The sequence below is a fragment of the Protopterus annectens genome, chromosome 8.part0, assembly GCF_019279795.1.
Source record: "Protopterus annectens isolate FY-2018-M chromosome 8.part0, PAN1.0, whole genome shotgun sequence".
NCBI lineage: Eukaryota > Metazoa > Chordata > Ceratodontiformes > Protopteridae > Protopterus > Protopterus annectens.
In genome coordinates this window covers 1,291,062,857-1,291,080,612 of record NC_056741.1, presented here as the reverse complement: position 1 = coordinate 1,291,080,612, position 17,756 = coordinate 1,291,062,857, and the positions used below count along the sequence as shown (strand labels likewise).

General features: G+C 38.5%; 1 protein-coding gene across 1 annotated transcript in view; it reads left to right on the top strand.

Annotated features, from left to right (window-relative positions):
* ERFL (ETS repressor factor like) overlaps nt 1-17,756 on the top strand; it is a 423,602-nt gene that overhangs the window by 397,153 nt on the left and 8,693 nt on the right. The window contains exon 4 of the mRNA XM_044079423.1: nt 1,611-1,743. Coding sequence (XP_043935358.1) covers nt 1,611-1,743 — 133 coding nt within the window. The remainder of the gene's footprint in view (nt 1-1,610; nt 1,744-17,756) is intronic.

Genomic DNA, 17,756 nt, shown 5'->3' with positions numbered 1-17,756 from the left:
GCAGCTGCCAAAAAAGCCATTATTAGAAAAAGAAAATCAAAGTTTAAACCAACTGCACTAGAAGTAGTGAACATAGCAACAGAGAGAAACCAACTGGAACTGGGATCTCTAGGAAAGGGTAGCAGCAAATTATACAGAACAATGGGAATTGTGGCATCAACACATACACGAGAGGAATGAAGTTTAAAAGAAGGCCGTATTTGAATGTGCTATGTAATGTTTCACAATGATTGGCTAGAATATAAGTGATGTATAATGTTTGCAACTAAAGTTATGTCAATATGGTTTGTTTTCATTTCTATAAATGTATGATTGCCTATGTCATATGTGCTAGTTTAATAAAGATGTTGCTTGTTTAAAAAATTCATTTTCTTTGTTGAAAAAGTAGTACTTCATAGATAATGTTAAACATACCAAGTATGTAATGTACATAGAGTTTGTGTAGTTGGGCAGTAATAATGAAAACAGTGATTAGATAGAAGGCTTATATATGTATTACAGCCTCATATGCTTTACTGAGATTATACTGATTATCTATATCAACTGCTACATTTTTGAAACTAAATTTAAAAGTAAAAATTTAAAATAAAATCAAACAATCTACAGTTTAGGCATGGCCATAATTGCTTATAGCAAGGTTGCAAACTGCCAAAATGTGCTTTGCTATTTTTTAAGGGTAGCTGTCCCATTGATACCTTAAAATAAAAAATAGTTTGCAGTATACAACCTGTCATTACGAAATCACAAGTGTGATTGCTTGTAAACAGCCCATAAACTCTCAAATTGCTCTTTTCTTAAAGGTGGCAGTCAGATGACCATAAGTGACGGTGGTCTCATTATTACAGCGTGCAAATTTGCCAAACAGTGCTTTTTTGCTTTTTAATGTAGCAGTGAATTATTAGACTGCTACATTAATGAGACTTTAATAAACTTTCTGCTATCATTTAGAAAAAAAATGTTTCAACCTAATAACATTTTGCTACCTGAAAAATGTTTTGACAGTTTCAGCTGTCTTTACCACTTATAAACAGTACAGGACAGCAGAATGTGTTGACCTAGATGCCATGATTGTTTGCTAATAGTGGGATATGGGCATGATTTTTTATAGCAGGTCCTACCCAAGCTGACTGCCCCAAAGGATATGACTCATGCTAGCCTAATCCTACCTCAGCAGACTATAAGGTAGTTAGGGAAAAGAAAATCTGGTGGTGAAAGGTAGATACCAAATATGGTGTAAATGAATGAGACACTGGGTAAATTATGATGAAAGGTCCAGTATTAACATGCCACTTGGGTATCATTGGGAGATATATATACATATATATATATTAATCTGGCTTGATTAGATGAACTGCTCACTTCATACATACCTGCAGCCATTCTGCTCTATCTTGGCAGGATAATGATTTATTATAATTGCTCATGGTAACAAACTGCAAATTAAATATTGTAATGGTTCAGATGAGCAAAGAGTCTTGATTTGTACAAGTCATAAAGCCTTAGGATATGAGCTTTTCTTTGTATCATGAGAGTATAACTATGTCCTTCAATGAGAAGAAGTGATGACTTAAAGAAATGTCAAACAAACTAGATTTCTTCTTTCATTTTAGGGCCTCCAGAATCTGTTTTCAGCTACAAGGCTTCCTGAACCAGGGACTCGAACCCCATTGTTTGACAGGCAGATGCCAGGAAATGAAGCGGAAAAACTTCGTCTGGATGCAGCTTTCCCTTTCCTTGGAACAGGTATGAATTGAAATCATTGAAACTTTTCCTTTCAGTCTCACCTTCTCAGATGCCACCATTGCTTATTTTGTGTACATTCACTGCTCATTACTCCTCTAGGCTGCAACTGCTTGAGATTTCCTTATGTTCTAGTGCCCACTCTCCTTACGTTTGAATTAAGGATCAGAAAGCAGACAGAATGAAGTATCCATGTGCCCAAGTATAGCCTATCCAAAACATGCTTTTCTGGGTACTTCATCAGTCAGTCAGCTGTGAGCATCACTACTTCTGATAATAAAACAAGTTGCAGATCCTCAATAGCTCCTTCCATTCCTGCAATGTTGGTGTTTTCTTCATGGTGTTGCTGCAGAAAGGCATGAGAAGACTTCAACTCTCAAAAGGCATGTGCAGCCTAGGTCAAGTTTCAACTTTCTTCCATCAGTAACCTGAGCTGTTTCTTTGTTTTTCATTAGTGACATCCCAGGAATCACTACATTGCTACTTCTATGTACCAATCTGAAGTGCACCTTTTGAACCTGACAGCACTCTAACCCTTCCACATATACTTGCCCCTCCTCAACAAATCATGTGTCCACATGAACATCTCCACATACCCTACACACAAACTCATATATAGATACAAATATTGATACTTACAAGAATATCTAAATATATATAAATAAATGTAGCTGAATCTCTTGCTTCATACTAATTCTGCTTTTATTATACAATGAAAACATCAACAAGCATCAGTAAGAAAGAACTACCACAATTTTCTTGTAGAAAATTTCTGGTAGTTTTAACTCTTATGTTCCTAGAGTTAAAATCCTTGGAGGTGCTGCATTTAGTGAGAAAATGTTGTATGAATGTTTTATTCTTACTGAAAACCAGTAGTATAATTAACAGGGTTATAGAGTGATGGACTACTCCAGGTCAGTCAGCCACTGCTCTCCATGAGCACACTGTGCCATAAAAGAGCAAAGTTATACTTTGAAACATCACAGCCTTGTATACATGAGGGTTGATAGTTGCAGTTAATTCACAGCATGAGGATCACTGTAAAAATGTGTATATTCTACAAAACAATATAATTTCCAACATTCTCTTAGGTTATAAACAGAACAAGCTTAATGCATTAAGAATGGAAAAAAAATTAACAGATGAGCCAGTTATGTGTCACAATTGAAATGTACCAGCTGCTTTATTTTTACGATAACCTACACCAGAATAATAGAGCAAGAGCTTACTAGCTGCTTCATGTTTACTTTTACCTGGGTCAGAATAATAGTATAAGAGCTAACGTGTGACAGCAGTTTAAGACAGCAGAATTCAAACAGCCATGCGTACACAGCCTGCGCCTAGCTTCTGATTTAGCTGTTTATTCTTTAAAATCAAGCAGTGATGTCATGACACATCTTTAGGTGTCACAGTATACAGCACTGACACAGTTGTTACTTTGCTGTTTGTTCCATAACCAGGGTGTATACTGCATGAAAAGCTGCTTACTTTTCAAGAAGTGACTAGGGATTTCACAGTAATCTCAGCTCAAAACATTCAAGTAGAGCATTACCAAAGGTAAACCAATTCCCACTGCCTCTGAGAAATCACAGTTAGATGCATACGCCATGATGCTTTATGCATCAGAATGCCCAGGCGCATCTTGGAGTTGTGTTCATCAATAATGAAATATTCCACAGTGCAGATGTGCCACACCACGTTATAGCAGAATGCAGACGACAGAAACCAGTCATTATGTACTCTGTCCTCAGAGATAAAGATGTAGCCATGACTTCATAAATAGGATGCCTATGTATTGCAGAAATCAAAATGGGACAGAGTATGCCAATACCTGTGATGTGGCACTGTGTTATGGCAAGTAACGTGACTAGATAAAAAAAAATAAATAAATCAGGACAAATCCCAAATGGAGTAAAAAAGTGATCTTATATGAATAAAATTAATGCTAGACCCACTGAATGTCAAAATGCACTTCTCTAAGTTCTTAACAGGCTAATAATTCCTCATGCCCTTTGGATGACCTTCTAATAGAGAGGCATAGTATCCATATGCATTTCTGGCTGCACTAGTTTGGCAATAGTCACAAGATGCTGGAGGGGCCATTGAGGGTGACAGAATGACCTGGTCATTGACAAGCTCTACTGTCTGTCAGATCTCTGATGGGAGACTAAGAATCTTGCATGCTGGGAAATATAAGAAGGGGAAGGAACAGGGATTGCATCATGCCAGCTGATGTCATTGCATGTCACACTGTCTGTTAGGGAACCTGACCAGCCACCACAGAGTGGTGGCTCCCAGGACCTTTCTTCTAGTTTTTATGTGACTGTTAACTCTGTGATTCTAGGATTTAGCAGGCACAAAGGCATGCCTTCTGACAAGTCAGAAGGGCCAGCCAGTGAAGGGGTACATCTGTATCATTTGGAAAGGATTTATAGAAGGTATTCAAGAAGGGTTGGAGTGCTAGGGAAGTAGCTGGCAGCATGCAGTGGACACACAGGGTCAAGGTGTACATAAAATGATAATTATTCCTCTTGCCTTTCAGCTTTACAGATTATTGAGATAAATAGCCATCTGGATGGCATATATTTAGTGGCTTCTCCATATACCATCAGTACCTAAAATATTGGAAATCGCATGCTCGCTCATATTAGAGCAAAGCAAGAGGTTGCTCCAGAAAGCTGTGCACTGCATTTTAGGATTTTGTTTCTTCCCCAATTCTGTGCGTCATTGGAGTTGGTATATATAAGACCAGGGAGTGGAGGTGAGTGCAAGAGACCCCACCCACCAACGCAAAAAAACATTTGTTTTAAGCTGTCCTGTAACTTTGCATGTAGCAGGCAGCGTTTGATATTTCAACAGTGAGCACTTTTGATGTGAGAAATTGTTTTGCAATTTATCATGATTGGCAGGAGCATTTCCAATTATGCACCTACTAAGTAACACATGAAATTGCATCCTAAGCAATCAAAAGACAAAATGAATTACATAAAAAGGATACAATGACAGGATTGTAGTTTTTTCATGTTCCAGCGATTTGTTTGTTTTTTCAATTACTGATCAATATGAGGTACCTTATTTTTAAGTATACCACACACATGCAAAAAAGTTAAGCTTCTATAATTCCAGGTCTTAAAGGGAATCTCAAAGTGTCTTTACTCATAAAATATATAGCCTTCAGGCTTCAGGTGACAGTGCTTTAGAAAATGTTCTTTATATTCACAAAAGTCATATTTTGCGGACTGCTGCAACCTGTAATACCATTTTCTGTCAACAGAGACATCCTCAAAGGGCACAGAAGCCTCCACCAGCTCAGTTCTTTCCCATCAAAAAGACAAAGGTGTCTGATGAGAAGGATTCCTATCAGCAGACCGAAGATGCATGTTTTCGAATGCGTCTTTTCAAATGCGTCTTGGTCGAACTGACAAAACCGAAATGGCAAAATATGTAAGCGAATTCTTTCCCTGGGAAAGAATTCACTTGGCCGCTTTGGTACTTTGCCGTTTTTGGCACTGTAGTGTGGCCTCGGAGTTGGTATATTTAAGAAGGGGGAGTGTGGGGGGCACAGCCCCCCCCACTTAATCTCATATTATTTATTTATTTTTTTTTGGAACAGCGATTTTTTTCCCTTGGAAAAAAAATCTCTGTTCTGACAGTTCGGTTTTGTAAGCTTTCGCTTAAATGTGGTCGATTAATCACCGTTAGCTTACCTAAGCGTTCGGTAATCTAATATAGACCCGATGAGAAGTCCAAGATGAGATCTAGGAAAAAAAATCCAAAGAACTATGGTGATTCTTGTGAAACTGAAAGGGTCTATTTTCAGTTAACATTTGCAGTTTGACCTTACTGCACAGAATATACTCAACAATACTAACATATTTTATGTGAAGATAAGTTCCCTGCTTAAAACAATCAATTCCTAAATCACATAACCTCAAATTAAGTTAGAATGTTAACAATTTCAAGTACATTTAATGAAATGGACTTTTGGTATTGAGGTTTGCTGAAACAATGCTCAGCTAACCACATGAATGTCCCTATTATCTTAGATCATGGGTCTCATACTCAACTAAGCATGAGGGCTGTATGCAAACTAGTACGTATACAAGGATGAAGTTTACAGCAGTAGCTACTGACACAGAAGTGTGTGATCATAACACCGCAACTCGTGGAATATATACACTAAGAGTAAGACTGCAGTAAATCAGACAATTCCCCTTACCCATTGGTACAGTGAGTTTGAAGTAATACCCCCTATCCCATGATGCAGTGAGCTCGAAGGAATAACCCTTATCCCATTATACTGTGAGCCTGAAGTTAGTATGTTTTATATATATATATATATATATATATATATATATATATATATATATATATATATATATATATATATATATATATATGGATCTAGGATGTTTGAAAGATCAAACGTCTGAATCCATAACCACCGAACACACTTTAACGAAAGCGCTTTCATCAAAAAATCGGTTTCATTAAAGCGTTAATAAAAAAAAAAACACTACATTAACATTTCTGCAGAGGGGGCTTTGCCCCCCCTGCATCCCCCACACCCCCCCTACTTTAATATTCTCCCTCCGAGACCGCACTACAGTGGGAAAAAGGGAATTTTCCCTTATCCACACAGTAGTACTGCCTCAGCAACATGCATACTTATGCAAAAGTGCTTCTTCAGTGAAAAGCACTTTCACGTAAGTATGCTTGCCCTTAATGGATTCGGACATTTGATCTTTCGATCAAATGCCCTAGATCCATATCATATCATATATATATCATGAAGAGAGAAGCTTCCCTGCAAAGCAATTAAATGTTTCTGTCAGTTTCAGCTTTCAAGGTTTAACAGTAGTCACGGTTTTGTAATTTAATTTTTAAGTATTTATCCTTAATATCACAAATTCTGTTGAGCAGCTCATTGGACTGTATGACATTAAAAGACTTTTAATGGTTTTAATTTATCTTTTAGAAATGGTATTGGAAAACATCACTTTCAGAGGGAAATAGTTATTTCAGTTTTTATGTAATAAAAGACAAATGTATTTATGATTTTGTGCATTAGGCATTTGCCTCCTGTGAGAGAGAAAGTAAAAATGTGCATGCTTGTTTTGAAGATAATCTGAAACAAAAAAAAAAAAACATTTGAATTAAGAAGTGTGTAAAATTATAATAACAAAGTAACAACCTGAAAGCCAAAACATGGGTTTTGACTTACGTATGTTACTAAAATATAGCAAATGCTAGTTTAATCTTTTTTGCATCTATGCTCTTCCAGTGAATGTGAAAGGCACCCCATCTGAGAAAATATTGCCATCTTTGACTGTGACTACATCACATAAACATGCATGCCACAGTAATGTACTTTGGACACATACAGTACTCAACTGATTTATTTATTTTAAACACAAACATGCACATTTTTACCTTTTCATCATAGGAGGCAAATTTATAATACTTTGAATTATAACATCATAAATATATTTTGCTTTCACACAGCCTGCCTCTCTCCCCAGTGAGTGGATAAAAATATTTTGTTTTCACACAGCCCACCTCCACCCCCCACTCCCAGTGAGTGCACTTCTGATGTCTGACTGTGCAGAAAGTATAAATCATAAAAGCCATAGTAACGTATTTTAACATGTTGCTCACAGACACATACAATTCCTCTCTCAACAATTTATTTTAACAATGATGCTAATGATAATACAGCTGTCCTGTACCTTTACACAAAGCCTAGCTCCCTATTCCCAAAAACACAGCCACCTTATTTGTGCAGCACCTGTCATGTTAACTTGTAATAAAAGTGAAATAATGACTATAGTAACGTATTTCAACTTACTGCTCTTAGACACATGATACACTTCCCCTACCCCCAACAAGCCATATTAACAATCATTTCACTGTAAACAATTAACTGTCCTTTGATTTCACATAAGGACATGTCTGATTTTCCATTGATCAGTCATAAATTATGATCACAATGAAAGTGATAGAAGTAGTTACCACAGTAAAACATTTTGACTTGCTGCTGTCACTTACAGTTACATCCATGCCCCCAAAATAGATAAGCAATAATTCCTGTTAGGGTGGGCTTTATAAGGGGAAATAATGGACCACCCAATGGAAGGACTCTCTATCCCTGGAAGATCCATTATTTCCCCAACAACAACCTCCCTTGAGGCATTATTGCTGTTAGATAATGAGCTATCTGTTAAGTTATTTTTGTATTTGTTTTTCTTGTAGTATATTCATTTTTTTATATTGCGATATAAAATAATTCCTCTGCCTAATGGATAAACTTGCTGTAGCGCATGTAATTGATGTCTGCAGAAGTATTTATGCCCAAGTATATAATTGTGGTCTTTCTCTTAAAATGATTATTTAGTAAAGAACTGAAGACTACTGTGAGTCATTGAAGTTAAACATTTCAGTTATATACTACATACTGTTCAGAAAATGCTGGCTATTTTTAAATGTTGACGGTTTGTCTTTGTCCCTGCAAATAATTGTCTTTATCTTGAATTCTTGAGCAAAGAAGTTGAAAGGTATTAAAAGTGCTCATCTTGTCACTCCCAGGCTCACTTTCATACTCTTTCTCTTGTCTTATTCTGTATTTCTCTCTCACACATAACACATTACTTTTTTCTTTTGTTTAGTTTTTTTGTGCTCGGTAAACAACAAAACTATTTAGCAAGTGTTAAAAAATGGCAGCTGTTACCTTTTTTTTTTTTTTGCCTGAGCTTCACTGCAGCTTAATATGCTGCTACAAAGTGGTGGACATGTTTTTTACTGGGCGATATCTGTACATTAATACCCTGTTGGAGAAGATAGTTGCCCAATAGGGTATCAATTTATATTTCTCTATTATCTAAATAAATAAGCAAAAAATAAAATAAAATAAACAGATCACTGCAGTGGGTAGGTTGAACTGTTATTACTGACAACAGAAATGAAATACTGAGAGCTGACAAGCTGGAAAAAAGACCAAAACCCAGGAAAAGAGCAGATCTCAAAGATCACTCTTCCCCTTAAATATCTTTTTTTTTGCAAGGGGAAAGCCCCCACACCCCCCAACTCTTCTATCTCCAAGACCACCACACCATGGAGAAAAGGAATATTCTGTGAAATAGCTTTCTCAGACTTATATATAAGTCCATTTTTTCCATTATCTGTGTTTTGCACTCTAGCATGCCCTGACATTTCAAATGGTTACCAAACCTTATTGATTTTGAGCTCTCAGGTTTCTGATTAATGGATGACATTTTCCCAACCACAGCTACCATTTGCCTACAACTCTACAGTATCCATTGTAAATTTACTGCTGGAAATATTGTGAGGATGCTGCCCATGGTGTATGCTCTGATGAGCATAAAATCTGAAAATGCCTTTGAAACACTGCTAAACAGTGTGTGTAATTTGGGAGTGACTGCATCTAGCCTAAGTGAGCAATGATTTTGAGAGAGCACCCATCAAGGCTGTACAAAAACATTTCTCAACAATTGAGACTAATGGTTGCCTCTTCCATTTTGGCCAAATAATCTGGCATGAGGTACATGCTCAAGTCTTGGTTGGGGAGTCTGGCCAAATTGCAAGCTTCCAGCTACTTGTACACTGATGGCACTAACTTTTCAGGGACCAGACAAAATTGCCCTAGCATTTGATCATCTCAAAGACCACTTCTAGAACAGTGCCTTTGAATTACTGTCCTGGGAATACCTACCTGTTTCATTCTGGCTTTTGGAGTGTATCTCACAGTGTGCTGACTGATGTGCCACACACATAAAAGTCAGTGGAAGCCTGGCACAGGAGGCTGAGAATATTACTATCCAGGCAACAAATTTTCCTACCTGAGTTTCTAAGTGTCATTCATGCTAAGCAGGAACACATAAACAACATGTAAGGGAGTATCCTCATGGTCTTCATCCATCTCCAAAATGACACAGTCAGCAGACAAGGCTTGAGAAGCTATCTGAAGTACTTCAAAACAAGGAACAGTATCCACTGGAAGACTTCCTTAGAGCTGTAGCTCACAACTGCAGTTTATAATAACTGCACTATCCATACCCTGAGAAATGTTGACCACACTGTCATATTTACTCAGCAACACCGACCACAGAGTAACCTTTAAGCACCCACTTTTGTCATTCAAACCATCACATACTCCAACCTAAGAAAAAAACATAGAATAACTCCCTTACAGTCCCCTGTTGCCAGTAACACATGACCATTAACCAAACTCCAGCTCTAATACACATTTCTTTCTCATGTGTATGTGTTAGCTGCTTTTTAACAAAGATGTGAAACGTAACAACCAGACACTGGATTAAATCCCATCACTCAAACCAGTGATGAGCTCTGTGTGCTGCACAAATATATGCAATAGGTTTTCCTCCCAAAATCATTTAACTAAGCATTTCATACCTACAGTCAGCAAAAATTATTTCAAATTACACATTTCCCATATTCAGCATGACACCCCATCTTCATAACCCGCATTAAAAATGTTGCTTCACTCCCTGACTTCATAATTAACATTAAAATGCTGAAATTATATTATTTCAAGCCTGTGTTACTGCACACAGAATTTTCCCTACAAATTGTGATTTGCTCAATCTCTAATTTAAAACAAGCAACAGAAAGGAAAAGTGTTCAAGAAGCTGAGTTACTCTCGGTGAAGAAGTTGCACACAGGCAGCTGGAATGTTTGCATTTGTAGTTTACCCCAAAACACACCAAGATTTCTGTTATTTTGCTAATACATATATGGGTACTTGGCTGCATGTTCTCATTTTAGAGAAGTACTGGCAATGAATACAAATGAAACAATGGCTTTCTAAGCTTTTCCTTTTACACTTAAATTACTAGAGGGGATGATCTCCTTGAGGAACTGATGCATTACCTGTGATATACATGAAACATTAGTTTATCAGTCTTTTCAGATTTATTCACTTGAACATAATCACCACGAAACCATGTAGCTTACTGTTTTCATACCTCTGGCACTTTTAAAAAGGATTAAACTAAATTAATGGCTTCCTAATAAATGCTGTTTTGTGACTGACTCTATTATGTATAATGACAAAAAAAAGAAGCTCTAGGGACACAAGTAGATAGTAACCTCTCCTTCGACAACCATGTGGCCACTGTAGTTAGGAAGTCCTTCTATGTGGCACACCTCATTACAAAAGGTTTCTCATCCAGGAAGAAAGTCATAATTCCTCTCTACTCATCCCTCATTAGACCCATTAAAGAGTACAATGCCCCATTTGGCATGTACCTCACTAGACACCTGCAACAACTGGAGAGGCCACAGAAATTCCTCACAAAGAGGATCATAGGACTCAAACACATGCCCTATCCAGACAGACTCAAAAAAACTACAGCTATACTCCATCTCACATTGCCTACTTAAAGGCAATCTCTGCTTGGCATACAAAGCCATGTCTGACCCAGTGTTGCTAGACATGCTTCACCTGAAAAAGACTCAATCCTTCCACACCACATGGTCCAAAGACTCAACCTCATCACCACAATAAACAGAACCTGCTGGAGGGACAGATTCCTAACCCAGAGACTACCCATAATCTGGAATAAACTCCCCATTCATGTCAAGCAGAGTACTTCACTAGCCCTCTACAAGAAAAATCTTGATGAGTGGATGGGCAACACCCCAGGGATCACTTCAACACCCTTGCTCGATAGGGGCACAAGGAACTAACGTCCGGCAACAGGATGACTGGGAATATTCTTGGGCTAGACACTATATATATATATATATATATATATATATATATATATATATATATATACCATACCACTTCTATTACTGATTTTTTTTTTGTATCTATAACTACATGTGTGTGTATATATATATATATATATATATATATATATATATATATATATATATATGGTTTACCATCAAAATATCAAAGGCAAAACATTTTTAATCAAAAGACTGAACTATAGAGTCGAAAACAAAAACAAACTGTAGCCTATATGTCGAATGTCAGAAACACAACAATCAACATTTGACATACCAGACTTCCAGTTTTGAAAGTCTGTATCTCCTTTTACATTTCAGCAGGGGGGGCAAGGCCCCTGTGCCCCACACACCCCCTCCAAATTATATATCCAACTCCGAGATCACACTACAGTGAGGAAAAGGGTAAATTCCCCGATCCTCACTGTACCGCGTTCTCCATCCACAGTGCCAAACTCATAATAACGAATCAATCTTTACTTTCATTATTATGATTTAGTATTATTCCAGTTCAACATTTTGAAACTTTGAAAACATACTTTTGGCCACACACTGTTTGAATATTTTGATGGCAAACATATATATATATATATATATATATATATATATATATATGTGTGTACATACACAGTAGAAAGTCAATTATCTGAAAGTATGGATAATCAAACTGTTTGGAAAATCAAACATACATTGAACCGGATAAAAAAAAACTTCTAAAATCTTGTTTTCTCTGCATGCAGGAAATACACTTTTCAACCATTCAGTGATTCCAATGGGCAATAAAGAATATTTTTCTCACATGAACAGGCTACAAGCTCAAAAAACACTCACAAGTGAATATGCATAATGTTTACATATTCAGACTTTATGATTTTTTCTACCCAAAAACTTTGGAAGCCTGCATTCGTATAATTAATGTTTCAACTGTATTACTGATGTGTATATATATATATATATATATATATATATATATATATATATATATATATATATATATAGTTAGTCTGCAAACCTTCTGAGGAAGGTTGAGTGCTGGACTGGCAACTTGACACTGTAAAACTCTACTGCCACTCGTTCTGCGGACCACTGATCCGCTGCGGTGCCCCATAACAGGAGCAGCCAAAAGGAGAAGAAGAAAAAGATAAAACACCCAAAATGACAAACACCTCTATTACTGATATATATATATATATATATATATATATATATAAATGGGTCTACTTTGTTTCATTGAAATCTCATTTCACTGAAGTGAAGTACTGGCACTATGTAGAGTACCGTAAGGCAAGTAAAAGGTATATACCCTTTTCCCCACTGTAGTGTGATCCTGAGTTAGTATATATAGTTGGGAGGGCACAGTCCCCCACATTGTCCCCCCACCTAGTTTGGTTTTATATTATATTTCACTGAAAGCTTCAAAACAATACATTTGAAACAATAGACATGCATACGTACAACACCAATGACTAACTCTTTCCAGAAGACAATATATACCCAAACTAAGTGGGGGGTTGCACCCCACACACCACCCAATCTGGAGGGGGTGCACCCCTCACCCCACCTATATATACTAACTCCGGGATGAAGGATGCAGGGAGGTAGACAAAATTAGAGGGATACTGCGTATTGAGGGGAGTGGGAAAGGCACGGAGTGGTGAAAATATTTTTCTAGCATATGTACGCACGTTTTCCCTAACTTCTACTTCACATGTATAGAAAGCAACAAAAAAAATCATAGCTCACTGCATAATGTTGAAAGCATTTTATTGGACATAGCAGGTAAAGCAGCACAATCATACAAGATTGTGTGATTTTACTTTTTTATCTATGTCCAGTAAAAGTACCTTTTATGATAAATAGTGACCTAACCTGAATTTGTGTTCTTTGGACCTTTTCTGTGACTTGCTTCGTCTTGCCTCATTTTGATTTGGGTTACTTGGATTTCACGATTGTCCCCACTTTCATGCAGCTGCTGCCCTTAAATATCAAGTGTGTTTCCTCTCAAATAACTAATCTTATGTTTACAGTTTACAAACACAAACATAGATATGTGAATACTCACTTTAATTGTAGAGCTTCAAGACAGGATTCTTAAATGAGTCTGAATGGTTCATTGAGGGGTAGAAAATGCATGCCCATGGCAGACAGGGTCTTTCCATCCTTTTCACACCTGGATAGTGTGTCCTTTACCTTGGGGCCAAATAAGGATGTTCTGTCAAAGAGGACATTGATGAAAGATGACTTGAAGGGCTTCACACCCTCACAAAGATACATCCAGGCATGTCTAATTATGGAAATGTCTGCACCTGCTGCCCTTGAGGTTCCCTCTGCTATGTTTGATGCCAGTCTCCTGGATTAATTGGATATGGACTGAAGGGTAGTCAGCTGGGAAGTTACAGAGACTAAACTTGCTCAGAAACAGCACCCCAGATGTTTTTTGATAACTCCTTAATCAAATCCCTCTGTAAACTTCTAAAATGTGCCAAGAGGTTGAGAGACCTCAGTGCAAAAGTGGATGAGGTGTATACACACCTCCCAAATCTGTTCATCACCTCAGAATCCCTGATGGGGGGATGGACAGTGGAACCTTTTTGGCTAATTCCTTCTTGGTGGCTGCCACAATGACCATGGTATCAACAGGGACTCCTTTGTTCCAGAACTGCCTGTCTGGGGGTGGTGCTATTATCCTGTCTGGTCTCCGATGAAGTCTCCAAGGAATGGTTTCTGTGGTGTCTGGATCCTTCCACTCCCACAGTGAAATTATGTCAATGAGCTCATCAGCAGGCAGAGTCACCAAAGGAGGTAAAGGGTCCAGTAGCAAAAGCCTCCAGGAGAAAAGATTCCTCAGATGCTGGGTTACTGGGCATCCAGCTACCTCTCTGTTTAAGGATTTCCAGGATGTCTCCCAAGGAGATATCATCAGGAGGTGACTGTGGGGACCTTTCACCTTCATCAAAATCTGTGTCTTCAGTGATAGACTCCTCTGGGGGGGGGGTCAACATGCTTCCTCTTGCATGTTCTCTTCTTAGGGACCTCCTCAGTGGGATGTTCCTGGGAGGTATCAGGAAAGGAAATTACAATTCCCTGGGAGGGAACCTGGGGTATTGGTACTGGCTACCCCTGTGGAATGAGATGGTGTAGTTCTGAACATTGAGACATGATGGTAGAATATTTAGGATCCAAGCGGGATGGCTCCACGTGATCTGTTGAAGCAGAAAACACCCTCTTTGCAGCTTCGAAGGCAGAGCAGTTCAGAGGAGGGAACATCGTCAGATCTGAGAACACAAGCTTCTGAACAGCAGCCCCCACCCTGAAGGCAAACCTCTGAATTGGAAGCTGGAGCCAAGCTGTCCAGTGCCGAGGCTCTGAGGTATAGAGACAGCTCTGAAAGTCTCAGAGTTGAAGAATGTAGCACCTTGGATCCGACAGACAGACTACTGCTACTGGAGCTCCCTGGATCTGACTAGACCACAGCTCTCAGGGAAAACCTCGGATCTGAGGATGAAGTTATCCTTGGATCCAAGTCAGATGGGACCAGACAGCTTGGATCTGAAAGCTGTGAAATATCCAAAGGAGTCAGCGGAGGAACCTGTAAAACAGGGGAGAGGGGAGGGGGTTGCAGACATTCAGATGTCTTGACCGGTGGGGGATAAAATCGGAAGGGATACTAATCTGACCCTGCACCAGAACAATCTTCCTCACCTCTCCTTCCACATCTTCTTCTGTCAGGCTCCTAGAACATCAAGTGGAATAGATGGACGGGGATTTTGGACACTCCAAAAAGGGCGAAGGTACTCTGTCTGGGACAGGATCCAAAGTAGGGGAGCAACTTGTTCTGGGTAAAGGTTGATTATCCAATTTTGTTAGAGTCAGATCTGATGAAATCAGATCTGAGGACTGACTTCCTGGGATCCAACGTAGAAGTCGTCGGATCCAATATGGTTGGATTAAGAGATTTAGATGTTGTTGAATCCAAAGGCCCAGCCAGATCTTGCAACTTGGACTTTTTTGGATCTGGGGTTGAGACCAGATTGTTGGAAGACCGCTTCCTAAAAGAATCTGAAGTGAAAGCAGAGAAAGAGGATTTCTTTTGTCTAGCCTTGGTAGAAGAACCCTACGAGATTGCTCCTCCAAAGGAGGAAAGGAGAAGACCTTTTAGAATGAGTTTGTTTTTACACTCCACAAAAGCACAGGGATTAAATCCGTGACATATGGAGACGGTATCTTGTAAGTGGAGAAGACCCAAACAATAAACGCATAAAGTGTGGGTATCAGAAATAGGCATTTTATGCCCACACTTTAAGCACTTTTTAAAGCCAGCTGTCTTATCTGCCATTTTAATAAAAGAGGGACAAGTTATTTTAATTAACATAACAGTCAGATAGGAAATAGTTTTTTTGTTTTTCTTTTTTTTAATAGAGACAGCATAAGAAATAATAAAGGAAAATAAAGGTTACCAACAATGACATTAAGAACTTCTACTGCAGAGAAAAAGGCTACCCAACAAAGGTATTAAGAACTACTATTGCAGAGGAAAGAAAATATACTAATGATAGTATCTAAAGTGTACAGAAGTAGAAGAAATAAGAAAGCCAAAATTCAAGAAGAAATATAAAAATATATATAATAAATAGTAAGGGGATGGGTGAAGGCTATATCAGAAAGGAAATTGGTAAGAAATAAGAGCGAAATTATACGTTTTTAGCACTTATCTTAAATGAAGCTCGAAAGAGTTGGATGACCACGTCCTTTGCTGGAAGCAGCAAATGAGATCTGAGGTAGCTCGAGAGCTTTTGGTTGCCACGAGCTTTAGCAACGGCTGAGTCGGATCTGAGGGATCAGATCTGAACTCATCAGCTGAGGACAGAATGAAAATTGACAACATCAGATTAGGCCTTTAGCCTGCTAGATTTTTTTCTGTTTTCCCTTGTACAAGGCTGCCATACTTGCCACCTTAGCTTTCAGGTACTTGTGGTCTTGGCCAGTAACCTAATGAAGATATCTATCAGGGGATTTGCCAGTACACTGACCAGATTGCAGAAGACTCTGGGAAGCAGTCCAGCTAGTCCCCTGTGCCTTACTTTCCTTAGGGCAGTCATTTCATTTGCAACTTCCTCCCTAACTATCCTAGTGTCTGTCCACTGCTTTGGGTCTATATCATATGAGTGAATCGCACAAATTGCGAATGCTCAGAATATCAAACGTACCAGACCTCGAAGTGCTTTTTCTGAGATCGTGGTACAGTGAAGAATGGGATATTTGCCCTTTCCTCACTGTAGTGTGACCTCAGAGTTGGAATATATATTTAGCGGGGGTGTGGGGGGCACAGCCCCCCACAATAGAAAGTTTGAGGTCCGGTACGTTCGATATTATGAGCATTCGTAATTTGTGCGATTTGCTCATACTATATAGACCCCACTGCTTTCCCTACCTCTCTTCCAACTATGGTACCCTACACCCTCTTTATGTAAACCGAGTCAAAGAAATTACTCAGCATCTCTGCTTTTTCACCGTCTTCCATGATCAACCTCTAATTCTTACAGTCTGGCCTGGTCAAGTCTTTCCTTTCACCCCGTCTGACAAAAAGTCTTTGTTCCCCTCACCAGTCCCTTCTGCCAACCCTTATTTGATTTGCATATTGCTATTTGCCTCCTAGTAATGTGCTTTGTCCACCTCCACAGCCTCCCCACCCCACCTTTTGTATGATGCAGTTTTGCCCTGACTGCTACCTTCCTATAGTCTACACACTGGTATTTATTTCTCTTCTACTAATCCTCATTCAAAGCCCCACATTTCATTCTTTGACCTGATCTGGTAGTTGCTCTCCACTACATTTACTTCCAGACTAAAAATGATCTCTAATTCACTTATCCAGAGTAACAAAATGATCTGTGACCTATTTACTCAGACTAGTACAAACTATACCACTAAAGTCCATTACTTATACCTTTGCCTTTTTATACTTCCCTCACTTGAAGCAACACAATAACAACATGTTGACTATTTGGTACCTTCACTTTAACAACCATGCACCCTCCATCTGTTTATGATCACACGTTTATTTCTGTTTTTTTTTTTTTTTTGGCATAGTGCCGCACCAGTTGAACACATCATTGCTGAAGATGTTATTCATCAACACCACCCTCTCCATGCTGAAGTTCCCAATCTGTTCCGGGAAAATTTAGATACCTGATAAGTATACAATTCTGCCTCACTCTTTATTCTTTGTCCCAGTCTCTTGTCCT